General features: G+C 44.4%; 1 protein-coding gene across 6 annotated transcripts in view; it reads right to left on the reverse strand.

Annotated features, from left to right (window-relative positions):
• SRPK2 (SRSF protein kinase 2) overlaps positions 1–22626 on the reverse strand; it is a 234592-nt gene that overhangs the window by 60246 nt on the left and 151720 nt on the right. For all 6 annotated transcript variants that reach the window (XM_030215992.1, XM_030215991.1, XM_030215990.1 and 3 more), the window contains 2 exons: positions 14678–14784; positions 5563–5728 (listed from right to left, as the gene is read on the reverse strand). In XM_030215992.1, coding sequence (XP_030071852.1) covers positions 5563–5728; positions 14678–14784 — 273 coding nt within the window. The remainder of the gene's footprint in view (positions 1–5562; positions 5729–14677; positions 14785–22626) is intronic.

A 22626-nucleotide genomic window follows, 5' to 3' on the forward strand; every position in this document is an offset into this window, starting at 1 on the left:
AATGCCCAAAAACCAGCCATCGGTATGTTTGGGGAGGCAGGGCCATCATTATTAGTAGATTAGCCACACAGACATCCCAGAAGTACAGTGGGGCAAGCCTAAAGGGGGCAATGAATTGGACTTCACATAAAAGGTCTGTCCATAATGCCCATATACTGTGAGCCCTCCAGGAGCAGAAAAATATCTACTGTATATCACTGTACACCACTATAATAGCTCTCAAGCTTGCAGGTGTCACCTATATGTAGGTATTAAGTGTTTTTTGGAGGGCTCACACATTCTACCATAAGTATACCCAGTTAGAATGGGATATGGGCCTGGGTCCCCTTTTCTAAAGTCCACTGCACTAACCTCTAGGCTACTCCTTAGACCCGCCTGCTGCTCTAATAGGAATGGCCATCATATCTGAAGCTGTCATACAGCCTGCTATGTATTGTCACTATCTCATCTTAGGGAGTGGGAGGGGGTCAGTGAACACTGGGGGAGTAAAGGGAGGTTAAGCCTTAATCCCTTCAGTGGTCACTTAGTTGTGACTGAAACAAGTCTAGCCAAAAATGTTTTAATTTTGGCCCTAGGCATTTTCATTTTGTTCCATTACTGCAGAAAAGGTCTATCTTTTGGTGTCGCCCATGCCCCGTCCAAAACACACTCCCTTGAAAGTTGGACAAACTGTGGAGCAAAATGTCTAAAATAAGGGTGCTGAAAATGCAACTTGGATGTTTTTGAGAGAAAACTGTCCTTCTACCACCTTCTGGCATTTTTTGGCCTTTTTTTTTTTTTTTTTTAAATGAGTCCCAAAATATATTTTTTAAAATATCAGAAATGTATTGAAAAGATAATACATATTTTTTAAACACCCAAGTTTCAATTGCCTGCGGAAATGGAGATAAACAATGTGATTCTAGTCTAATTTCTAGCGAAGAAGAGTTCCATAATTGTGAAGCCACCATGATGAAAACTTTTCTACAACTTGTTGATAAATAAATAACTGTGTAAAAAGACATATCAAGTTAACTGCATGACGCAGTCTACCTGGTCTAACTGTAGAATGTAAACATACTTGATGTGTGAAATAGGATTCATACCATACAAAATTTAAAAAATAAAACCTTGAATTCTATTCATACTCTGATCGTCAACAAATGCAGAGACTGTAATAGCGAAGTGATTCTCTCAAACCTTGATCTTTTTAATATCAGTCTAGCTGCAGTGTTTTGAATTAGTTGTAGTCAGGATAAAGAATAATGTTGACATTCTTAACTACAAAACATTACAGTAGTCCAAGATGGAAGAGACCAAAGTATAAACCAATTTCACAGGACAACATTATATCTTATTTTAGACGCAGCAGCCAGAACTGAACTTGTGATGTGTGAGGGGGTTTATACAACAATGCCCCTTCACTCTTAAGGATAAGCCCTCAGGTAGTCTGAGTCACCTTAAAACCACTAGTCCTGCCCAGGGAAGACGTGACACAGGAAGGGTGGAGCCAAAAGGACAGGAACCAGGAAGTATAAAAGGCAGGACCAGAGTGGGGATAAGGAGGTCCAGGGAAGGAAGAAGTGAAGCCTCAGTATATGCCTTTACTAAATACTTCTAGCTGCTGTGACCTGGCTGAGGTAAGCCAATCTTTTATTTGAAGACTTGTGAGCCTTGTTCAGAAGTAGACCTGGATATCCAATGAGAGACAAAAAAATTGTGTCTGGACATGGCAGTCACAAGCCACAGACTGTGTTTTGTGCCCTGTTAGCCACAGGCCCATACTAGGACTTTTCCACCTCTGAAGATAAGAGACTTTACCTTAGTTCCTAGGCCTGTAAAGTAACAGGCCTCAGATTTAAGTGAATAAAGCACTTATTTCATGTTTATCACCTTGTCTGGCTGTGTTATTGTGAAGACCCACCCTCAAACCTCACTCACAGTATCACATGATTATTTTATCGCTTTGATTTTTAAATTACAGCTTTTTTTCTTTCATTTTATTATGTTGTGGCTAAATAGATTAATTTGCCTGGGAAATGAACATTAGTTGATTACTTGGTCTCAGGTTTGGAGAGGTTTCCCTCCACAGGGAATTAAGGCCACTATATTAAGAACAGATTTTTGTCTAATACAGGGGTGAGAAATCTTTGGCCCATGGCCTGGATGTAGTCCACGGCTCGACAGCATTTGGTCTGTTATCAGATCCCCCAAAACAACTGTTTACCGCAGAAACTCTTGCTCTGCCTTCTTATTCATAGTCCCACCGGTCTCAGTACAGATTCCTGTGGCACTCCATTATTCACCTTCCTCCATTAAGAAAAATGGCCATTTAATCCTACTCTCTGTTTTCTGTTCAACAACCAATTCCTAATCCACAAAAGGACATTGCCTCTTATCCTATGACTTTTTAATTTTCTCAGGAGTCTATCATGAGGAACTCTGTCAAAAGCTTTTTGAAAATCTAGATATACATCAACCAGCTCACCTTTATCCACATGTTTATTCACACCTTCAAAGAAATGAAGCAAACTGGAGAGGCAAGACTTCTCTTGGTTGAAACCATGCTGACTCTGTTCCATTAAACCATGTTTGTCTATGTGTTCAGTAATTTTATTCTTTATAATAGTTTCCACTATTTTGCCCAGCACTGAAGTCAGGCTTACTGTTCTGTAATTTCCTGGTTCTCCCCTGGAACCCTTTTTTTAAAAAAATCAGCATTACATTGGTCACCCTCCAATCTTTAGGTACTATGGATGACTTTAATGACTACTACTACTACTAATCATTTCTATAGTGAATCTAATTAGGACAGACAAACGGGACAAATAAGAGATAAGGGAATATTAAAGTGAGGATGATAAAATAAGGGTTCGGAGTTAAAAGCAGCATCAAAAAGGTGGGCTTTTAGCTTAGATTTGAAGACGGCCAGAGATGGAGCTTGACATACCAGCTCAGGAAGTCTATTCCAGGCATATGGTGCAGCAAGATAAAGGAGTGGAGTCTGGAGTTAGCGGTGGAGGAGAAGGGTGCAGGTAAGAGAGATTCCCGGGGAGGAGTGTAGGGAGAGATGAGAGGTACTGAGGAGCTGCAGAGTAAATGCACTTATAGGTCAATAAGAGGAGTTTGAACTGTATGCGGAAATGGATAGGGAGCCAGTGAAGTGACTTGAGAGGGCTAATATGAGCATAGCGACATTGGCGGAATATTAGTCGTGCAGCAGAATTTTGAAGAGATTGAAAAGGAGAGAGATGGCTAAGTGGGAGACCTGTGAGAAGCAAGTTGCAATAGTCTAAGCGAGAGGTGATAAGTGTGTGGCTGAGGGTTCTGGTAGTGTGCTCAGAAAAGAAAGGGCAAATTTTGGTGATATTATAGAGAAAGAAACGACAGGTTTTAGCAGTCTGCTGAATATGTGCAGAGAAGGAGAGGAAGGCGTCGAAGATGACCCCAAGGTTACGAGCTGATGAGACAGGAAGGATGAGAGTGTTAACCACAGAAATAGAGAATGGGGGAAGAGGAGAGGTTGGTTTAGGGGGAAAGATAAGAAGCTCAGTCTTGGTCATATTTAGTTTCAGATGGCGGTGAGACATTCAGGCGGCAATGTTAGACAGGCAGGCTGATACTTTGGCCTGGATTCCTGCTAAGATTTCTGGTGTGGAGAGGTAGATCTGGGAGTCGTCAGTGTAAAGATGATACTGAAAACCATGGAATGAGATCAGAGTACCAAGGGAAGAAGTATAGATGGAGAAAAGAAGAGGTCCCAGGACAGATCCCTGAGGTACACCAACTGACAGTGGGATAGAAGTAGAGGAGGATCCACCAGAGTATACATTAAAAGTACACTGGGAGAGGGGCGCGCGACAGAGCGGGACCGGTAGCTGCAGGAACGGCGGGACGGCCACGGGGCCCGACGTCCGATGCTCCCCGAGGAGCGCAAGACAGAGCGGGGCCGGAGAGGAACACCACGGGGCCGGAGAGGAACACCATGGGGCAGGTGAGGAACGTGAACGTGACATAAGCTAGTGTGCTTAGCCAGAAGACCAATGCCCAGTCAAAGAGAGTTAAAACCAGAGAGGAAAAACAGGATGGGGAGCCCAGCTGCAGTCTGAAGATGGGCCAAGGTAGGAACAAACAGAATCACCACAGCAGTGGAAAGAACACCAATGTCCCACAGGGAGTCACACAAAATGAAGAGTGGAAACAGAATCAGGCTCTTCAAAACAGCCCAAAGATGCTCATTGTAGATTAATGAAGGATGACTCAACACGGTACCATGTTTTGGCACTGGAAGTGCATTTAGGTAAACATGTCAGAAGGCAACACTTCCCGTGCTGAAACATGGTACCATATTCAGTCATCCCTTATTAAAATTTACAATCTACATTACGCATCTTTGGTCTGTTTTGAAGAGCCTGATTCTGTTCCCACTCTTCATCGTTCCAAGGTAGAAAGATTACATTCTGCAAGTTGGACTTCGGGCCTGCTAAATGCTGGTCATTGTTCAATGAGTTTACCTGGAGTTGGGCTTCGGGGACCCTGATAGCATGCAGTTCCTTTTGTTGTGTGAAATCTGATTCCTGCCTATGTTTGATAACCAGATCCATGACAACAATAGACCTTTCATACATTTTCTTTGATTATGAAGAATTTTGCGTTGATTTACCCTTCTTGCTGTGAAGACTCCATGCCCTGCTGCCACAGCCATGCTATCAACAACCCCTTGGTGGTGTTTGAAGGTCCTCACATATCTGCATTAGAATCTTCACAGGACAATATAGCATGAGAGCCACTTTTGATTTTCGTTACGCTTACAAACTGATCAGAATTTGAGTTTTAAAAATTATTTCAGGTTTAAATATGTTCCCCTTTTTGTGGGCAGAGGGCAAGATGGCACTCAGCTATGGAGGAGATACATTCGTCAGCTGAAACAAGTGCATTCTGCAGGGGCAGCTTTCCTTTTAAAATTCTCCTTTAAGTATGTCATCAGATATTGTGGAATAGGGTTCACATTCTTTGATCTGTACATATTATTAGACATTTCATTTTTTTTTTTTGTTACTGTTATTTTCCCATTATGAGCATGGGCTTCAGGTAAACTCTCAAGAATTTTTTCTTTATTTTTGATGATATTACATATTGGGTTTTCACCTATTCTTTATTTGCACAGAAACATGGTAAATGATGGCAGATAAAGATCTGTACGGTCCATCAAATATACCCAACAGGGCAGCCAATCCATGCAGGTTACACCCCTCTATGGCTTGTTTAAAATACTAAGTTTATTTAAATTTTGTTTTGATTCCATTCTCTTTCTATATAGGGATCCTCTGTGTTTATCCCACATATTTGTTTTTTACTAGGTTAACCTACTTTAAAGATCTTAAATAACAAACAAGGAACTAGCATTATTCTGCAGCATAAAAGTCTCTTTCCTGATCGAGTGCTGTGAACACTCTTGATTACTTCAATATGAAGAAGCTATGCATCAAACCTGGATCTCCTGCATCACTGGGCCACCAACCTTTATATTCATATTTTTAGACAATTTCCTTAATCTCAAGAAGTATAACTAGTAAAAATTACCTGCTGAACCAGAAGGAGGGGGAGCACCAGCTTTTTGCCATTCTGTAGCTTCAGCAGCCATTCTACGCACATAGGTATCATCAACACACATCAATATATTTTCTGGTTTTATATCTGTATGGATGATCTTGCACTTGCTATGTAGATATTCTAAACCCTGAAGAACCTGGATATATTATCAGTAGAAAATACATTATAAATACAAAAGTTGACAAAGATATAAAAACATTTTTCACTGCATGGAGTGATCCTAATTTAAAACCAAATCAAAATGAAGGTAATTTTCATAGGGATTTCTGCTCATAGAACATGGATTTATGTGCAGAAATTTCCTTTATGGAACCTTCTCATCCTTTATGTGAAGAAATCCCTATGCATACATATTTACATGTGTATAAGGGAGGCATTTCTTGAGTGAGACTGGGAACAGAGTTGGCACTTATACACATATTTTGCCATTTCAAAAGCATGCACAGAAGTTTACTTGGGGGAAATATCTACACAAACAGCATGTACAAATTTGTGTATGCAATTTTCCAACCTTGATTTTCAAAGGGAATAAACCTGAAGACTTTATACTTATGAACAGAAGCAAAATTATACATTTGTACAGAATTATGTTTTGTTTCTGAGCATAGTAGTATTATACACAGTAGTGTTAGAGATCATATCTAAAACATCTAATGCAACACTTTTAAACAGATCTGACTCTTGTATAATGAGAGGGATACTATCAATGTCTACTTCTTACAGATTACATGATACATGGTTGAGTGAAGAGACTAGAAAAGGGGCAAAGTATATACGTGCACTACATAACACTGGAAACCAATGACTGAGAATTATACATTCTAGGAACAATATGAGACAGCCGCAGACATCTCCCTCACAAAACTAATGAAAAAGAGCACCTCAGGTGGAGATTTCCTTCTCTGAGGAGCAGAGGAATCAGATGGAATTCCATATGACTCCTCCTCTGAGAAGTAATGTGGATCCTCATTTGACTCCCATCAGCGGTCCCAATTGGACACTTCCCTATACTCAGGAACAGATGAATGAATCCGTACTGACCTCGGCCTGGTGGAGTGATGTCCACGCTCCGAAGAACCCCAAGATGCAGCCCTACCTTCAAAGCAGGCGCCTCCTTCAGTAACTGCACCAACTCCTCTCAAAGCATCCTCCGGAACCGCTTATCAAAGGTGGGCATTGACAAAGGCATGGGAGCTGGGGCAGAGGCAGTCTGAGAAGATGTTGGTGCTGAACTAGTGGCGGGTCGCTTGATGACTTGCGAACTGACACCTTTTCTAAGAAGAGGGAGCACTCCTCTCAATGCAGAAGCTTTTTTGGGTATCAGATGATCCAATGTCCTGATGCTCCCGGCACCGTATGTCGATTGTTTATGCTTCTTTGCAAAGAGCCTCTATCCCTCGGTGCTGAGACCACCAAATCTGTATGCGTCCTCAGTGTCTGTTCCGATGATGACTGGTACCAAGGCCTGCAATCAGTTCCTGGTGTTGAGACAGGTGGAGACCCACTCGATGCCGGTGTACTCCCAGTGGATCCCGAAGTCAGAGCAGGCATGGATGTTGATGCCGCCGCCGCTGAAGTCGATGTTCCTGCCTTCGAGGAGCAAAAAGTTGCTCTCTTTGAACCAGTCGCACCTGCTCATTTTCAAACAGGGATCATAATCAGAGGGGTCATGATCTGGCCCAGGGCACCTGATGAACCAATTGTGTAGGTCTGTGACAGAAATCACCCGTCCACACTGGGTGCACCTCTTGAAGCCACTGGGGATCTTCTGCAACATCAAAAAAGGAATCTCGGCCAAATTTAACTCCTCAATCTTGAACTCTTAAAAAGGAGCAGCGTTCAGACTGAAGTCGGGGCTGCGACCTAAACCTGGCAACCACACCATAAAATAAAGAAAAATAAAGAGCAGAAAAATCTCTTTAAAAAAAAAAAAGAGAGAGGATAAGGAAAAATGAAAAACTAAAAAAAAAAAAAAATACTATGGTAAAATAAGAAAAACACCCACAAAGAAGGCACTCAGAGAAATCTGAAAGCACACGGTGAGAAGAGGACACGCGAATGCATTCTCTCAGCTCCACAGAAAAAAAAGACTGCAGCACCCACTTCGGTGGGACGCTGCTAGAACTGTGTTCTTCACTTGCTTTTCAGGGTCTGCACTGGGCTCCATGAGATGGCATCACCCAGATATGAAAATAAGAAGGCCTGCTTGTCCTCGGAGAAGAGCCTGCCGAAGCACTGGTAAGTCATCTGAAAACTGACCCAGTACACACATTCATACAAGCAGGTACTTGAAAAACACAGCACCCACTTTTTTTTTTTTTTTAATATATGCTTTCCTGGGAGTGGAATATGGACACAGCACAAATGGAATTGGCACTTATTTGCGTATTTCATTAAATACTAGTAAAAAAGGCCCGTTTCTGACACAAATGAAACGGGCGCTAGCAAGGTTTTCCTCGGAGTGTGTATGTTTGGGAGAGTGTATGTGAGAGTGACTGTGTGAGAGTCAGAGTGAAAGTGTGAGTGTGTGTGTGTGAGAGAGAGAGTGAGTCTGGGTGTGAGTGTGTTTGTGAGAGTGTGTGTGTGAGAATGAGAGTGTGTGCAAGTGTGTATGTGAGACACAGTGTGAGAGTGTGTGTGTGTGTGCGAGAGAGAGAGTGTGTGTGAGACACAGATTCTCTGTGAGAGTGAGTGTATGAGACCAAGCGAGTGTGTGAGTGACTGTGTGGCACATAGAGAGTGAATGTGATACATTGTGAGACAGAGTGTGTGAGAGTGAGAGTCAGAAAGACATTGTATATGAGAGAGAGAGTGTGAGCCTTGCCCTCCCAATCCATGCCCATCTGTCCCCTGCCCCCTGCATTCATCCTTTTCCAGCAATTCCCCTCTCTCCCTGAGCCCTGCCATCTCAATCCATGCCCATCCATGCTTCTCTGTCCCCTGCCCCCTGCATTCATCCTTTTCCAGCAATTCCCCTCTCACCCTGAGCCCTGCCATCTCAATCCATGCCCATCCATGCTTCTCTGTCCCCTGCCCCCTCCATTCATCCTTTTTACAGCAATTCCCCTCTCTCCCTGAGCCCTGCCATCTCAATCCATGCCCATCCATGCTTCTCTGTCCCCTGCCCCCTCCATTCATCCTTTTCCAGCAATTCCCCTCTCACCCTGAGCCCTGCCATCTCAATCCATGCCCATCCATGCTTCTCTGTCCCCTGCCCCCTGCATTCATCCTTTTCCAGCAATTCCCCTCTCACCCTGAGCCCTGCCATCTCAATCCATGCCCATCCATGCTTCTCTGTCCCCTGCCCCCTCCATTCATCCTTTTTACAGCAATTCCCCTCTCTCCCTGAGCCCTGCCATCTCAATCCATGCCCATCCATGCTTCTCTGTCCCCTGCCCCCTCCATTCATCCTTTTTACAGCAATTCCCCTCTCACCCTGAGCCCTGCCATCTCAATCCATGCCCATCCATGCTTCTCTGTCCCCTGCCCCCTCCATTCATCCTTTTCCAGCAATTCCCCTCTCACCCTGAGCCCTGCCATCTCAATCCATGCCCATCCATGCTTCTCTGTCCCCTGCCCCCTCCATTCATCCTTTTCCAGCAATTCCCCTCTCACCCTGAGCCCTGCCATCTCAATCCATGCCCATCCATGCTTCTCTGTCCCCTGCCCCCTCCATTCATCCTTTTACAGCAATTCCCCTCTCTCCCTGAGCCCTGCCATCTCAATCCATGCCCATCCATGCTTCTCTGTCCCCTGCCCCCTCCATTCATCCTTTTTACAGCAATTCCCCTCTCTCCCTGAGCCCTGCCATCTCAATCCATGCCCATCCATGCTTCTCTGTCCCCTGCCCCCTCCATTCATCCTTTTTACAGCAATTCCCCTCACCCTGAGCCCTGCCATCTCAATCCATGCCCATCCATGCTTCTCTGTCCCCTGCCCCCTCCATTCATCCTTTTTACAGCAATTCCCCTCTCACCCTGAGCCCTGCCATCTCAATCCATGCCCATCCATGCTTCTCTGTCCCCTGCCCCCTCCATTCATCCTTTTCCATCAATTCCCCTCTCACCCTGAGCCCTGCCATCTCAATCCATGCCCATCCATGCTTCTCTGTCCCCTGCCCCCTCCATTCATCCTTTTCCAGCAATTCCCCTCTCACCCTGAGCCCTGCCATCTCAATCCATGCCCATCCATGCTTCTCTGTCCCCTGCCCCCTCCATTCATCCTTTTCCAGCAATTCCCCTCTCTCCCTTCCATGACCCCCCCTCGCATCCATGCTCTTCTGTCTCCCATGTCCCAGCATGTCCCGCCCCCTTCTTCCCCCCCCTTCGCATCCTTGCTGTCGTTTCTCCTCTGCCCTCCCGCTCCCATTGTTCAACTGCCCACCCTCTTCTCTTCCCCCTACATCCCTTTTTTTTTTTTTAAATTTACCTCCGTGGCGGCGGTTCCGGCAGCGCAGCGTCAGGGAAGGAGGCGGCGCTCCCAACGTCTAGCCTTCCCTTCGTTGTGTTCCGCCTTCTTCTGACGTCATCCTTGACGTCAGAAGAAGGCGGAACACAGCGAAGGGAAGGCTAGAGACGTCGGGAGCGCCGCCTCCTTCCCTGACGCTGCGTTTTTGTTTTTTTTTTGCGCCGTCGACGTCATGACGTTTGCCCTGGATGTCATGATGTTTGACGCAAGGGCGGGGCAGAGACGGCTGGCAGCCTGGCTGGCTTCACACCACGAATCCACGAACCCTAAGAAATGTTTGAGTGACTTCAGAACGTTGTCCTCATTAGAACGTTCACGGTGCGTTTTATTATATTAGATATACATAGGTCTCAGAGGAAGATGAACGAAACTTACTGGGCCAGAGCCGTGCATTTTTTACCTGCACTAGCTGGTTTAGCAAGTACGGTATTCAGTGGGCAATGTACAAAGGTATTCTGCGAGCTGTTTTCCATTTGCGGCAACAGATTAAGTGACTCGTATACTAAGTAGCTGATTACTATTCAGATATGCATTTCGAGAAATGCACAACAGCAGCCCCTACCTTTTTCAAGTAGATTTTTACGGGAGGTCAGGAGCTGTTGTAGCATAACAGCAGGAAGAGAATGGAGCACGGGCAGGAACCCAAAGGAGCTCATCTCCCATTGGGGAGGCAGCAACACGAGCAGAAATCGAAAAGCAAGTGGAGCCAGAGACAGGCTTGATCCTCCCCTAGCTGGAAATTAATTCGCAACAGGAGAGTGAGCTAGGAATCGTATATCCACATGGGTGATGGCAGCAGACAAATCATGGCTTGGTACAGCCTGAGAATAACGTTGGAGCTGCACTTGCACAAACTTTGTGGTGGCTCTTTCTCTCCTCCTGTTACTTCACTTGCAGCCTTTCTCCAGCTGCAACCTGTCAATAATGGACCCTCTTTCCCACTCTGCTGAGAGCTGTAGAAAGAGATGCCCTCCCCCCTCCTGGGGGGGGGGGGTGCCCGCCCACCCACCCAGTGCTGCAGAATAACAGAGAGGTGCTATGCACTTAGCGATCACGTGCTATTGGGAGGCAACAGCTTGCAAAGTTATTTTCTAAAGCAGTTAGGAAGGAAGGTGGCACAACTAGGGTCCCCCCCCCCCCCGGACCTCCAGAAGAGAAGCTTGCCCATGTATCTTTGGGGGGGAGAAGTTCTGGGCATGCTTGAGGCATTTAGGCTTACTCGTTTACTGCTCCACAAATGCGCTAGGTACTCTCCTTGCCTCGCTGCTCGCTGAAATAGCAACCAGCTCATTTGCATCATAAGTATATAAGTATTGCCATACTGGGTCAGATCAAAGGTCTTTCATGGGGAACTTTGTCAAATGCCCTTTGAAAATCCATGTCACAGTCGTCGTCAGCAACGTCCATGCCTTGCTCATCAGTGCCATTCCTCCTTCTAAACCTTCTAAAATTACCTGCAGTTCCAGTCAGTGACCTGTGGGGTCACTGTAGAGTGGTGGAGGCCAAGCTGGTGATGTCATCAGCACTGAGCACATCTTAAGCTGGCTTCTGAGACTGCTCAGTGTTCTGGCAATTATCCTTGATGCAACCCAGGCCTGCCTGGGGCTCTGCTAGTTCCTACTACTGTTTCTTTGCAAGGCCGTGGCCTGAAGCTTTGCCTCAGCTTTCTGCTTAGGCTGTGTTCCAGTGGAAGTCTGCCTTCAAGCTTGGTAGTTCTGAGAGTTAAAGCTTTGCAACAGCTTTCTCCTTAGGCTGCGGTCCAGTTGAAGTCTGCTTTCAAGCCTGGTAGTCCTGAGAGGTAAAGCTTTGCTACAGCTTTCTCCTTATGCTGTATTCGAGTGGATGTCTGCCTTCAAGCCAGGTAGTCCTGAGGAGTAAAAGCTTTGCCTACAGCTTTCACCTTATGATGTTCCTGTGAAGCCTGCTTTCAAGCCTGGTAGTCCTGAGGAGTAAAAGCTTTGCCTTCAGCTTTCACCTTTGCTTTGGTCTAATGAAGCCTGCCTGCCTAGCCTGTGAGTCCAGAGCCTTCCGTGCCTCAGCTGAGATTCCAGTCACCCACCGTGAGTCCTAGGTCGCTGTATGCAGCGAGTGGCTTTGTGCTGTGTTAGGGACTGTGTGGGCTGGATGACAGGGAGTGCTGTAGGTGCAGCAGCTGAGGCCACGACTCAAGGCATCTCTGGATGAGGAAGAGGTGCATGGAGTGCGGAGGAGTCCACATGGGCAGTTCCTGGCCCTCGGGTGCTGTGCAGGGCCGTTTAGTCATCTGCCTTGGGAGCATCGGCTCAGGTTTGGCTTCTTCACCTTGCTTGCCTTGGGAGTGTTGGCTCAGGCTTTGTTGCTCTATCTTGCCTGCCTTCGGAGCATTCTGCTTGTCTTAGGTGACATCCCTACTCTGATGTGAGCAGAGTGTCTCGCTCTTGCCTCTACCTGCAGTGCAGGTCATCAAGAAACTTTCTTTTCCCTTTGTTTTGCTTCTGCTCCACTCTGGTTTTGAGGGAGCTTGCCACAGTTGTTCAGCGGCTCATCTGAGTGTACTGACAGAATGAACCCTTTTCTTAACCACTAGCGGTGTTTCCTCTGTCAGCCAAGTATTGCCTGTTTGTCTTTGTCCCGCTAGGGCGGGCCCTTTGCTTAGTCTATTGTGTTCTACTGTATGCCATATGTTTGCATTGCTCTGCTAGTATTGAGATGTGCAGCTAGGCTGCTTATGTTTGATTTCTCTATACAGCTAGGCAGTTCTACTTTATCTTTACTGTATACTTTATGCTTTGCATTGTTTCCGCTAGTAGCGAGATGCGCAGCTAGGCTGCTTATGTTTGATTTCCCAATACAGCTAGGCTGTTCTACTTTACCTTATTCTATGTTTTATATTAGCCTTGCTTCCGCTAGGTTAGACTGTATAGCTAGGCTGCCTGTTTTCCTTTCTGTGTCGTTTGGCTACCCTTTTCGACTTTGTGTTTTTGCTACTAATAAAGCTGCCTCAGTTCATCTCCACTTGTGGTGCAGTCCAGTTTTTGGAAGTACTCTTAGTTCTCAGGGTCTACCCAGAGGTGGTTGGGTGATTCTTATGAACGTCACAATCCAGATACATCTTTATCCACATGTTTGTTCAGTCCTTCAAAGAAATGTAATAGATTGGTCAGGCAAGATTTCCCTTCATTAAATTCATGTTGGCTTTGTCTCATTAATCCATGCTTCTGAATATGCTCTGTAATTTTGTTCTTTATAATAATCTCTACCATTTTGTCCGGCACAAACATCAGGCTCACTGGTCTCTAATTTCCCGGATCACCTCTACCCTGGTAATCTTTACCAAGGTAGAAACAGCGAGTGGTGCTTATCAGCACACATCTAGAGATACATCTATGCACAAAGTTAGTCCTGACTCAATATGTACTTTCACTTAAAATTACCATAAACCTGTGGCTAACATTTACAAATGTATCTTATAACAATATGAGCTATATAATCTTCAAAGAAATGAAAAAGAATGCAGCTTCCAATCATAACAGCCAATTAAAATAAGTGGCGGCAGATTCCCTTAAAGGGTTTCTGCTCTACTACTACTACTACTTAACATTTCTAAAGCGCTACTAGGGTTACGCAGCGCTGTACAATTTAACATGGAAGGACAGTCCCTGCTCGAAGAGCTTACAATCTAAAAGACAAATGTACAGTTAATCTGAAAGGTCACACAGATTGGGGCAACCTATATGTTCGAAAGGTTAGGTTCCGAATGCAGCATTGAAGAGGTGAGCTTTAAGCAAGGATTTGAAGATGGGTAGGGAGGGGGCTTGGCGTAGGGATTCAGGAAGATTGTTCCAGGCATAGGGTGAGGCAAGACAAAATGAGCGGAGCCTGGAGTTGGCAATGGTGGAGAAGGGTACTGAGAGGAGGGATTTGTCGTGTGAGCGGAGGTTGCGGGCAGGAACGTAGGGGGAGATGAGGGTAGAGAGGTATTGAGGAGCAGCAGACCGGGTGCACTTGTAAGTAAGGAGGAGAAGCTCGAATTGGATGCAGTATCTGATCGGAAGCCAGTGAAGTGACTTGAGGAGAGGGGTGATATGAGTATATCGGTTCTGGCGGAATATAAGACGTGCGGCAGAGTTCTGAATGGATTGAAGGGGGGATAGATGGCTGAGTGGGAGGCCAGTGAGGAGCAAGTTGCAGTAGTCGAGGCGAATTTCCTCACTGATGCATGCTCCTGATGCATGCTGTGATTTAATTTCACAAAATTTCGGTCTCATCAGTGTGAAAAACTTGCTTCTTGCAGGTGAAGACAGTTGTGTCATGCATCTCTGGTCTGGTTATGGGATTCACAAAGTAAAGGTTGTACTATATCAAAACCCAGACCATTTTGCAGCCTGTGGAGACTACTTTTCATGCAAAACCGAGACAAAGTTAATGAACTAGTTGGATAATTTCAGAAGGACCAGGGAGGACCAACTGTGGAAAGTAGCCTATGGTTATAAAGTTGTGCTTTTTTGGAATTTAATTTAATTTCTACAAACATCCAAAATTAATATCCACACGTAATGTGGTATCACAAAAGTAAATGAAATTGTATAAACAAAATAAAAGCATGAGAATAGCATACACCACATTAACATATTTTTACCTGCCGAATAATACTTTTTACACAACGAATGGGAAGACCCTGGTAGTTTGACTTGATTATCCATTTTAAGAGATGATGACCAAGCACCTCAAACACCATACATACATCTGGTATTTAATTAAGGTTAATATGGTAATATTTAGCTTCAGTACTGTATTAAAATAATATCACACAAAATAATAGCTTCAGAATTCTAGTATCCTAGTTAGCACATCTCATGCATGGTTCAACCAAAAATTAATATGTTTACTGAATGTTTTATTCATTTATATTGCTGCATCCATCATCTGTGAGCAGACTACTTCACAAGAAATGCCTGCAATCTGCACTCATCTTATCAACTTGACATGGGGCTCTTAGCCTTGCAACTAGTCTAGGAGAATGACTCAGTTTTTTTACTGACTGATAATATAAAGGTGGCATCTGAGGTGACCCTCTTCTGTAGTTCTTTAGTGCAGCCCCTGTGTTTTCGTCTCTGTGATTCTCAGGGGAAGATACACTAAAACAATTGTTAATGCCTGTTGCTTACCAATTCCTTAGCGAATCGGTAAGCAACGGGAATGCATCAAGGAAAGGGAATGCAAATGAGCTGCTCGTTGTAGCTCACTTGCATTCTCTATTGCCTCGGAAGTCTGTCGGCCAGTCGAGCATGCGCAGAGCAGCCAAACGTTATGCTGGCTGCTCTGCGCATGCCAAATACGTCCAAAAAGCGCCTAACACCCTTCTAAAAAAAAAAAAAAAAAAAAAGAACAAGCTGTGTGTCCCAAGTACTCTTGAGGGACTTTTTTTAAAGTTATGGCACCTTTGCTATGCCTGTGGCCGTCCCTGCGCCACCCGGGAAAAGGAAGACCCCGCGCCGCTCACCCCCTCCACGGCCTGCTGCAGGAAGGCTCCGATGTTCCTCCCTTCCGTGATCCTGGCTCAGCCGCCACCCCTGAGACCCCACCCCAGGCAAGAAAAATGCAGGAGAGCACAGCTGAGGACGTCCACATCTTCAACTCCCGTCCATCTTCCGCCCCTAGGTCTCTCTCAGCCAATCACAGCAGGGACGGCCACAGGCATAGCGAAGGTGCCATAACTAAAATTTAAAGTCCCTCACAAGCACTTGGGACACGCAGCTTGTTCTTGTTTTTTTTTTTTTTAGATGGGTGTTAGGCGCTTTCCCACTGGTCTCCATGGGTCCCATTCACAGCAGCCCCAGCCTAACGAGAGGTGCAGACCTCCTATTAGGTTTTCCACGGTACGGGGATCGTAATACCTTAGAGCATCTCATTATAATAGCCTGCAACGGTAGTGCAGCTCATTATAATACCCTTTGGATTATTTGCATTCCTTTATCGTTAGCTGCTACCGTGACAGGAAAATGCCCTTTTGTGCATGACACGGTTTACTACTTGCTCGCTGAACTGGCTTGAAGCAGTTTAAAACCTACGTTAATGGCTTGTTTTTTTTTAGTGCATCTACCCCTCAGTCCACTTCTACTAGTTAGCTCAGAAGTTGCAACATTCTTGTATGTTCTTCTCTCCAAAACTATGCCATACAGAGGAAGAAGACAAAAAAAGAGATTTTTTTTTTTTGAAGAAGAAATATTTCAGGAGGTCATAAACTATGGCTGGCAGTTGGGACATGTGCTTAGCAGTGTGGAAAGAATAACTGGGCAGACTAGATCGGTTGCATAAACTTTTCTGATAGCACATACTCAGGCTCATTTTAAAAGCACACAAAGTTCCATAGGTTACTATTAGGCACATTTTCGAAAGAGATGGACGTCCATCTTTCGACAAATCGGAAAATGGACGTCCATCTCCCAGACGTCCAAATCGGTATAATCGAAACCCGATTTTGGATGTCTCCAACTGCAGTCCATCGCAAAGATGTCCAAATCTCAGGGGGGCACATCGGAGGCGTGGTGAAGGCGGGACTTGAGCGTGCCTAAGACTTGGACATCTTTGAGCCATAATCAAAAAAAGCAGGGATGTAACTTGGATGTTTTCACCCGGACATATTTTTATAACGAGTAAGGCACAAAAAGGTGTCCGAAATGACCACCGGAGGGAACCGAGGATGACCTCCCATTACTCCCCCCAGTGGTCACTAACCCCCTCCCACCCTCAAAAAAACATCTTTAAAAATATTTCGTGCCAGCCTCAGATGTCATATTCAGGTCCATGACAGCGCATACAGGTCCCTAGAGCAGTTTTAGTGGGCGCAGTGCACTTCAGACAGGCGGACCCAGGCCCATAACCCCCCTACCTATTACATTTGTGGAGGAAACAGAGAGCCCTCCAAAACACACCACAAACCCACTGTACCCACATATAGGTGCCCTCTTCATCCATAAGGGCTATGGTAGTGGTGTACAGTTGGCGGGAGTGGATTTTGGGGGGCTCAGCACACAAGATATGGGAGCTGTGTACCTGGGAGCATTTTATGAAGTCCACTGCAGTGCCCCCTAGGATGCCTGGCTGGTGTCCTGGCATGTCAGGGGGACCAGTGCACTACAAATGCTGGCTCCTCCCACATCCAAATGGCTTGCGCATTTGGACGTTTTTGACATGGACTTCTTTGGTTTCGAAAATTGCCAAAAGTCAAAGATGTCCATGTCTAAGTACATCCAAACCCAAGGACGTCCTTGGTATTTTCGAAACGAAAGATGGACGGCCATCTTTTTTTGAAAATACGCTGCTCTCCGCTCCTGGATTTGGATGTTTTAGAAAGACGTCCAAATCCCAATTTGGACGTTTCTTTCAAAAATGCCCCTCCACGTAACATTGTAAGTCTAAGTGATTTGAAAATACGCCTCTATGTAACTTGAAAATGAGTACCACTATATCCTATGTACACATAGCTTAGTATTTTCTAGATGTGAAAGATGTGGAGGAGTGGCCTAGTAGTTAGGGTGGTGGACTTTGGTCCTAGGGAACTGAGTTCGATTCCCGGCACAGGCAGCTCCTTGTGACTCTGGGCAAGTCACTTAACCCTCCATTGCCCCACGTGAGCCGCATTGAGCCTGCCATGAGTGGGGAAGTGCGGGGTACAAATGTAACAACAAAAAAAACACTCTAAAACAGCATTACATAACAAGATTGGGGGGAGGGGGGAACCTTTCAGGCCGATATTCAAAAGCAAATTAAGCATTCACCACCTCCCGCGGGAATGCCCTCCTGCGGGAGGTGGTGATGAAAACGGTAACGGAATTCAAACATGCGTGGGATATGCATAAAGGAATGCTGTGCAGTAGGAATGGATCCTCAGAAGCTTAGCCAAAATTGTGTGGCGGAGCAGGTGGGGGAAGAGAGTTTGGTGGTTCAGAGGCGAGGATAGTGGAGGGCAGACTTATACGGTCTGTGCCAGAGCCGGTGATGGGAGGCGGGACTGGTGGTTGGGAGGCGGGAAATACTGCTGGGCAGACTTGTACGGTCTGTGCCCTGAAAAAGGCAGGTACAAATCAAGGTAAGGTATACACATATGAGTTTATCTTGTTGGGCAGACTGGATGGACCATGCAGGTCTTTTTCTGCCGTCATCTACTATGTTACTATGTATTCACCAGCTGACAGTGAACATATGAATGGTACTGAGCCATATAAGTCATCACTAGGCTACTCCCTTCACTCCAAGTGGAGGAGTAGCCTAATGGTTAGAGAAGAAAGCATGTAATTCAAGACTGTGAGCCTTCCCAATCCTTGCAAGCAGGAAATAAGAAATGTATTAAAAAAAAAAAAAAACCCAAGCTGATCATGGGGGGAGGGGGCGTGACAAGATGGGCGGACGATGAGACTGGCTCCCCCGCCCACCTCAACCTCCTCACAGATTCAGTCACGCATTGAGCGTTTCCTCACAACAACACCCCAAACACCAGGGGAAACGGAACCCTTAGCGGGGATATTCAGAGAAGGGGAATCCCTGCAGGGTGAGGAAATTTCCCTTACACCTCCAGCATTGCTGTCTCCTCCATGCCCGGCGACAACGGCTGCCCTAGAGGTCTCTCAACAAGCCGATGGAAGTATGGCGGACGGGCCACCGAGTGAGGGACTAGCGCAGCAAAAGAAGCCAAGATCTGAGGTAAAAACCTCGGAGAAAATACCGGAGGTAAACCTAGAGATGATATGGCTGAAGTTGAGTAAAATGGATTCAACTTTACAAAATTACAGGTGAAATTGCTGTCTTTAACTTTGTTTGAAGAATTAAAATCCACAGTAGTATCGGTTAAACAAGAAATAGCGGTAAAAGTAAAAGACCTACTATATGATGTTGAACAATTGCAACAACTTAAAGTTCAAGCTATAAAGGACAGTGTAGATCTGCACCGGAAAATTGAACAGATAGAAAACTTTAACCGACAGTTGAATTTACGACTTTTGAATTTCCCTAAACTCCCTGGAAATACTCCAATTGAATTATTTAAAAAAATATTTGAATGAGAATTTGAAATTACCTCTTGAAGCAATTCCTCCTTTAAATAAAGTTTACTACATTCCAAATTCCAGGAGAGATGAAGGAAAAACAGGAGATGCAATAAAAACAAATACTGATTTGAATAATATTTCAGCATTACTGGAACAATCTTTAGACTCTTCATCAGAAAGATCTACGCTAATTGTGTCATTTGTATTTGAACAGGATTTAAACTCCATAACGAGACTTTACTTTAAGAATGCAAATACTCCTTTTGGAGGTGAAAACGTTTAGATATTCCCTGATGTAACAAAACAAACCCAACAAAAAAGGAAATTATTTTTAGCTATGAAGAAAATGACACTGGAGGTGGGGGGGATCCTTTTTTTTTTTTTTTTAGCTTATCAATGCAAATGTATAGTAAAGATGGGTATGACAAAATATGTTTTTTTACTCACCAGATCAGCTAAAATCCTTTCTAGATGTTAAACAGCTAAAATAACAACTCATTATAAATAATTTGGGGTGCTATGCCACTAAGTTTGATAAAGGTTTGTTGTAAATTATAATCTTCTCTATTCATTAGACCCCCCCCCCCTGTATAATGTGGTCTGAGAAAGCAAAAATATTTTTTCTAATTTAATTAAGAGATGTTTAAACTTTTTCTATGAAGAGAAGGGTTCAGTTAATTTTTTGAATAATTTACTTTGATTTTAAAGAATGTTCCTTTTCTCTTTTTCCTGTCTTTTATTGTTCCCTCTCTTATAAGAAGTGGAAGTTATTGGCTGTATTTCATAACAAGAATGTCCTTGTTAACAATTTTGAAATGACTATTAAAAAAAAAACCCCAAGCTGATAGCCTGATACTATCCATATCAATGTGTGTCAGGTTACAGATAAGACTGAGGCAGGCCAAACCAATAATTAATTTAGCAGTGATATCCAGTTGCTCAACATATAACTTAACTGTTTATTTTAGGTCTGCTGAATAATGGGCTTAAACTAAACAAGATACTCCTGGTGCACTATCTTTTTAGCCAATATTCAGTGATTCTCCTACATGATTGGTGGTGCTTAATAGATCAATGTTGGTATTTAACTACATCTAGTGACCGTGCTGGCTGAATATTGACTTCTTTGCTCCTCAGAAAATGCTCTTTAATTTATATATTTAAATCATTCAAAAAGGCTAGAATCATCTCTATCAGATTCATGAAGATTCCAAATCACAATTGTATCAATAACTTTTTATTCTCTACTCCTAATTAGGGGCCCTGTTAACTAAGCAGCGTTATAGGTGTGTTAACGTTTTTAATGTGCGTTAACCATGTATGAGCCTACAATATCCCTATAGGTGCCTACATAGTTAGCGCACACGCTAAGTGTAGGCACGCTAAAAACACTAACACACCTTAGTAAACAGGGCCCTAGGAATCTTCTAAATCAATCTAAATCCAAGCTAATCACCTCAGACTACATTCTTCCTGTTTCAGATAATTTGAAAATCCTCGGTGTTATCATTGACAGGAACCTTACATTTGAGAGCCAAGTTAATTCCACAATCAAGAAAATGTTCCACTCAATGTGGAAACTTAAAAGAGTGAAACTGTTCTTCCCGAGGGCAATATTTTGCAATCTGATAAAATCAATGGTCCTCAGCCATGCTGACTACTCTAATGAAATTTATGCTGGATGCAAAGAAAACCTTATAAAGAAGCTTCAAACTGCTCAAAATACGGCAGCCAGACTTGTATTTGGAAGACCGCGATTCAACAGGGCCACACCCCTTCGTGAAAAATGACATTGGCTACCAATCAGAAAATATATTACTTTTAAGATTTGTACCCTGGTTCATAAAATTATTTACGGTGATGCCCCAGGATATATGTCTAACCTCATAGACCTGCCGACCAGAAACTCAATCAGATCACGTTCTTTTTTGAGTCTCTGCCACCCCAGTTGCAAAGGACTCAAATACAAATCAGTTCATGGATCCAGCTTTTCATATATAAGTACTCAACTCTGGAATGCACTCCCAAAAGCCGTGAAAACTATGTACGACCACCTCAACTTCCGGAAATCACTAAAGACTTTCCTGTTCGAAAGGGCATGTCCTAATGATCCAACTTAAATACCTGAATCCAACAACTCAAATTGACCCAAATGTGATAAGAACTTAATGAACTTTACATAACCTTACTCTCTATGTTTCCTTATTTCTCTGTTCATATTTATTTCATTTAGCAACATCACTCTGTATTTGTTTTCTTAACCGAGGAGGCTTTGCTTCACGGTGCTATGTAAGCCACATTGAGCCTGCAAATAGGTGGGAAAATGTGGGGTACAAATCAAACATATAAACGGCAAGTGACTGACTCACCTGCAAATGTACAGTACAGACTTCCCTCTCTGTCCTTCCCTCGCGTCAAGACGTCATGATGTCAGAGGGCGGAACAGAGAGGGAAACGGAGTCGGACTGTTGGACGCCGACGCTGCCGCCTGGAAACGAACATCGCGCGAACCAACCTCCACCCTCCCCCCCTCATCCCCGCCATCGCTCCTGCCCCCCTCCGTATCGGGCCCCCTGCACTGACCTGACAGCACCTCTCACCTCCGAGTGGAAGCGCTGCAGGCAGCAGCAGAGCGATCTGCTGCTGCCTGTAGCGCTTTCACACGGAGGTGAGAGGCGCTGTCAGGTCAGTGCAGGGGGCCTGGCACGGAGGGGGGAGGGAGTGGCGGCGAGGAGGGTAGCTGGACATGGGAGGAGGGCAGGGGGAGAGGGCATGGTTGCTGGACATGGGGTGAGAGCAGTGCAGAGAGGAGGGTTGCTGGACATGGGGGGAGGGGGAGGCCAAGGGAAAGAGGAGGGTTGCTGGATATGAGGGGGGAGGATCGGTGGACGGGGTGAGGCCAGGGGCCAGAGGAGGGCTGCAATACTTGCCCGTTTTTACGGGCTTAACGGCTAGTAAATAAATAAATGAAAAAACTACCTTAAGTGAACTGAGGACTTGCAAAACTATCATTCTTTACTAGCAATTCCTGATACTTTTCTTTTTTTTTTTCTTTGCTAAACATAATAAATTCTTCCTCCTTTTATCTGGTTTCATTACTGGATTCTTGCAGGTTTCACCATACATATTGCACTGATTTTTTAGCAACACAGTTGGTTCTTTGAAAGATTTTATTCAAAGACCCACAAAGTAATCACCAATGAATCATTCTTTGACAAATAAACCAAAGTATCTTGCTCAAGCCACCTTCAGAGTTTGTTGAAATTAGGTCAGGTACAGGTGCTCTGCAATAAGCACACCGGTTTTATATTGCTGTTACTAATACTGTCAAACTTATGGCAATTCATATTAGGGAAAGAAATGCAGGATGGAAAAGACAGCGGGGAGGGGCGGGGCCAGGGGCAGAGCTTACATTCATAATTGTCTGACAACACACAGAAAAAAAAAAGTAAAAATAAGTCATAATTAATACCTTTTATTAAATTTAGATATTAGATATGTATCATATGTCAAATAATAAAGTGGTTGCTCAAAGCATATA

The sequence above is a fragment of the Microcaecilia unicolor genome, chromosome 10 (genome assembly GCF_901765095.1).
Source record: "Microcaecilia unicolor chromosome 10, aMicUni1.1, whole genome shotgun sequence".
Taxonomy (NCBI): Eukaryota; Metazoa; Chordata; class Amphibia; order Gymnophiona; family Siphonopidae; genus Microcaecilia; species Microcaecilia unicolor.